Source organism: Gavialis gangeticus, unplaced genomic scaffold (genome assembly GCF_001723915.1).
Source record: "Gavialis gangeticus isolate Ggan-Ray unplaced genomic scaffold, GavGan_comp1, whole genome shotgun sequence".
Lineage (NCBI taxonomy): Eukaryota > Metazoa > Chordata > Crocodylia > Gavialidae > Gavialis > Gavialis gangeticus.
The window spans coordinates 1,861,371-1,866,038 of NW_017729013.1; the positions used below are offsets into that span (position 1 = coordinate 1,861,371).

The following is a 4,668-nucleotide window of genomic DNA, read 5'->3' on the forward strand; positions in this document are numbered from 1 at the left end:
TTATTTTTTTTTTTAACAGTGCAATGATTTTTTAAAAATGATTCCCTTCAAACAGATTACAAGAATTAAAAAAAAAACCCAAAAAACCAATTAGCCTACCATACCAAATGAGTCTGGTTCCCCTCTCTAAATTTGTCAACTTTTGCTTTCACATTTACCTTTTGTTGGGCGATATGCTAGTCAAGTAAGCCTATACCGTTAACTATAGTGTGTACAGTTAAACTCCAGATTTAATCATTCTTGCTCAGATACAAAAATGGATGGTGCTTTTCAAACCATTTGTAGTTTAAAGGCAGCCTAACCTGGTGGTATTCCCATAAGCATGCAGCGTGGCATCTGGCCAGCAGCTAAAGAACATAAAAAGCATCTGCACTGCTTTAAAGACTGGACCTTTTAATTCCTAGGCATCTAGTATACTCTGTGTCTGAAATGGACTGCCCATCTAAATTTGATAGTAAGCTTCCTGGGGTAGGAATTTTAGGTTTGGTATAGTACTGAACAATATTAATACGCTGTAAATAATCAAAAGCTCAATCCCACAGTCTTTTCTTAGGCAAAACAACAAGGGAGTTCTGCTACTGTAGGACTAGTACAGGATTTGGCTCAGTAAACCATGTGAGCCAGCATGATAGAAGGATTATCATATTTAACCTCCAGAATTCATTGTGTGAATGGGCTGTGTCAGAAGCACAAATAATAACTTCAGACTTCAAAAGTGCACATTTTACTTGTGTAACCACAAGATACATGCATAGAGGGAATAACCAGACTACTTAATAAACATGCTACCAAATACCCCATTCACAACATGCCATTTCTTCATAATTAGTCTGCATCTTTAACCCCACTGGGAACTAAGAGAAGCTCGACAAACTAACACAAGAAGGCTCCTTACCCTCAACATGGGCCTGAACGGATCTGTCAACTGTGAAGAAAAAATGACAGCTTGGTTACATGCCTGTCACTCAAACAATTGCTCTAATTAACAAATTTGTATTGCTTCATTAGGAGGCAAAATTAAAATGTTAAAATTTTACTTTCAAATGAAGCCCTTTTGGATAATAATTAGTCCTTATCCTCGGTGTTAGAGCCAATCTCCCTCCCCCCTGTGACTGCTGTACCTAAGTGTTGACAAGCAACTAAACAAGTCTCATAAAGAGCATTCTGCCCTCCGGCATTATTATTAATTTGTTGATTTAACACTATAAAAACGGACAGTTTGCTAATCTGGAGAAAAACATGAATATGCCCTTTGGGCAAATTTCCTTTCTAGTCTTTCAAAGGTGGATAACTTGGGAGGAGACAAAGAAGCAGATTTGGCGACCTTCCTGAAAATCTGCTGGAAAAGAGCGGTGCTAGAAAAGTGCTAGCTAGCAACTATATCTATGTAGTGACTACAGTTTAATTCTTGGAAAGGAAAAAAGGTGCTTTAATTGAAATGTTAAACGCAGCCTAGTATTGATCTTTTGTTGATCAGGTTGGACTTAAAAGATGAATTTTCACGCTGGAACAAAATGTGGATAAACAAATGTTTAAATAGAAATGCAGGTTTTGATATTATTATTATTATTATTAGATTTGATGCTTTGACCAGCTGTTTTCTGCTTTCCTCCTTTGCTTATACACTAACTATTGGTGTTTTGACTAGCTTAAATAATTAGAACTGGAAACAAGAAGCCAGTCAGTCGTGTATTCCTGAAATGTTTTGGATATCACTTCAAAAACAGCACAACATGAGAAGGGAGATTTACAGACATAAGAAAATGCTTTGCAAGAAGCAGTGATGGCACAATATATTATACTGGAACAGTCAAAACTGCTACAAGTTGAAAGGAAGGATATAGCTAAATGACTTAATGGAATATGCTCTCATTATCTTCTCAACTAGATGACAACCGAGACAAAAATGCAGTTTCTTTTGGCATAAAGCCAAATAGCAGCACTGGCTCAGAGCAAAATAAACTACTAGGACTCGGCCTAACTCATAATTCAACCATTGGAAATAGCTTTGCGATAGGCAAAAAGCTGAACCCTATTGCGGCCTGAATTTTTAAACAGCACTCTCCATTGCTTTTGGTTAGGAAGTCTGCTTGAAGAAACAGATAGCATAAGTTCTGCTCATCATAGATCATATATATTAACAAACAAAACTTACTAGCCAGCCTGTTGACATTTATCATTTGCAAAGCCACAAGCCAAAAAGCCAAGGGAAAAAAAAATCTGTTTGTACAGTTTGGAGTTAAAAATTCAGAGGCACCAAATGATCAACCAATTACATCAATGCTTCATCAGCATTATCAACAACTATGGGAACTAGCGTCATTACCCACAACAAAACAAATTACAGACTATCAGCATACAACTTTGGAACATTTATAAATTTAAAAGCTCTTTTGGACTTTATCCCTTTGCACCTGAGGTTGTGGATCTCGCATAACGGAGAGGAGAAAGGTTTTTCACTGTCTAATATATTATGCTAATGATAGGTGCAAGTAAAGGTCATTCTTTTAAATTGTTGTAAAGCCTGATCATGCGCTCAGACAATAAAACACACACCAACTTCAATAGTGCAGGCCCCATAAGCATTTCTGAGATGCTCATCTAGGTACCAAGAACAGAGAATCTTGTATTCCTCAGGATTGTCTGGATTAATAGCTTTAATGGCATTCTGGTCTAAAATGGCATAACATTTCCAACATACCCTTGGGTCTTTCTGTAGAAGGGTATGCGGGACAGTTCCAGGTCTGGCTGCGACATCAATAGGATTGGAAGTCTAAAAAGGTCACAAGGAAATATCATTAGCAGGGAGAAAATGTGTGGCTAAGAATCTTTTTCCCCCCCTTACATTATCATTCCCTCAGCAACAAAGAGGCTATTTTAAGAGGAGGAGAGAATCACAGTTTAATAAAATGCATGCGGACAGCCTCTGTCTTCAAGCTCCAATTGTCCAAGACCTTCTGGTTATTCAAAATGAGGTAAACAGTTATATAACACAACAGCAATAGTTGCACTGGAAATTCCTTCCATCGTCCAAACCATGATTAACCGGGTTTATACAATGCTTGCAGCGGTATCTGGAGCATCAAGCTTGTACTGTATTACTTGTCAAGTCTACCATCTGGAAATAATCCACTAATGGGAGTCTGTCACGTCAATATACCAGAACAGGCTAAGAATTTCAACTTCATTGTCAATACATGGTATTTTAAAGTTGCTGTTCGAGTGTTTCTAAACACAATTCAAAATGATTTGTTAAAGCACGGCTCTCAGGAAATACTAAGTCCTATTTAAATAAACGAACAGAAGGCCTTTTCTGTGTTTTGGTTTAAACATTCAGCCAATACAAGGAACGGTGTCTCTTTTCCCAAAGATTTAGATACAGTAGCCTCTTCCATTAAAAAAAAAAAAAAAAGAAAGAAAAAGAAATCAGCTTCAGTACAACTAACAATTAAGCAACAGAGTTAACAGCCTGATTACCATACATATGAAGAATTCCACTAATGAACCGCAATCTACATATTCAATCAATAAGCTGGCATGAATGGTTCAATTTATAAAAAAAAAAAAAATGAGTCTTCTCTGTAGAGATTTAGGTTCTGATACTGCAAAGACCATAAGCCATATAACCAGATTTGCTTCTCAGTTGTGGGTGCAAATCAAAGAAAACTTCAAAGCAGAAGAATCATTTTGTTCTATAACATGTATAAATGAGAGAACCCAGCTCATCGCAGCTGTGTGTGATGACTGAACAAACAGGAAGATGGAGTTTCCAAAAAAGAGAAAAGGAAAGAAAAGAAAAGAAGTTGCTTATTAAATGACCTTGCAACAAATATAAACATCAGTTCTATATGAAAACCAGTTGGCTACATTCTCCACTGATGCCAGTATAAACCTGAGATCAAAGAGAATGTCCTTCTCTTTTCAGTTACCCCAAAGTAAACCTGGAGTTAGCTGTCATCAGTGGAATTACTCCAAACTTACATGAGTGAAATGGATACCTGAATGTGTTCCAAGACCTGTACCACACTGCAAGCCTAAAGCTAATCTGGACTCAGCACACACTCATTTGGGTATGAGGAATACAAAAAGTAATTCTTATTTTTACCTTCGGTTGAAATGCTCCTTGTAATGAGCCAAAAGGACCGGTGGGAGGAATCATTGGAGGAATACCTGATACAGCTGGGGGATAGGAGTGAAACAGCTATAACAAAGAGAGAGAAAAACAACATAAATTGGGGCATGGTTGTAAAGATGCATCTACCAACTTCAACGAGAATTCCTGAGCAATTCTAAGGAAATGAATTGTGGAGAAAATCGAAAAGCACTGAAGAAACAATCTCAATGCAACAATGTTAGTCAAAGCAGTCAATGAAATGTTTACAGATGTCATGGATGCTTACTTTAGAACTTAAAAGTAGTTTAGAGATCAAACAGCCAGCAAACTATTCCCTGGATTAGGCCATCCTAATATGAAGCACTTTTGCAATGGTTCAATTTTTTTTTAAATGGCTTAAAAGTCCTAAATGGTTATCTAGTGTAAACCGTATCAAAAGGAAGGAGGGATGATGCAGTCAAATAAGACTCACAGAAAATTACCATTTAACTGGGGGGGGGGGGGGGGGGGGAAGTTTATAAATTTTTTTTTCTTAAAAAAAAATATATTTTTTT

At 37.0% G+C, this 4,668-nt stretch overlaps 1 protein-coding gene across 11 annotated transcripts in view; it reads right to left on the reverse strand.

The window, feature by feature from the left end:
• AUTS2 (autism susceptibility candidate 2) overlaps positions 1-4,668 on the reverse strand; it is a 1,406,131-nt gene that overhangs the window by 23,469 nt on the left and 1,377,994 nt on the right. For 9 of the 11 annotated variants that reach the window (XM_019511380.1, XM_019511377.1, XM_019511384.1 and 6 more), the window contains 3 exons: positions 4,106-4,201; positions 2,702-2,773; positions 896-925 (listed from right to left, as the gene is read on the reverse strand). In XM_019511380.1, coding sequence (XP_019366925.1) covers positions 896-925; positions 2,702-2,773; positions 4,106-4,201 — 198 coding nt within the window. The remainder of the gene's footprint in view (positions 1-895; positions 926-2,701; positions 2,774-4,105; positions 4,202-4,668) is intronic. The other 2 variants (XM_019511386.1, XM_019511379.1) reach the window with 1 other exon arrangement.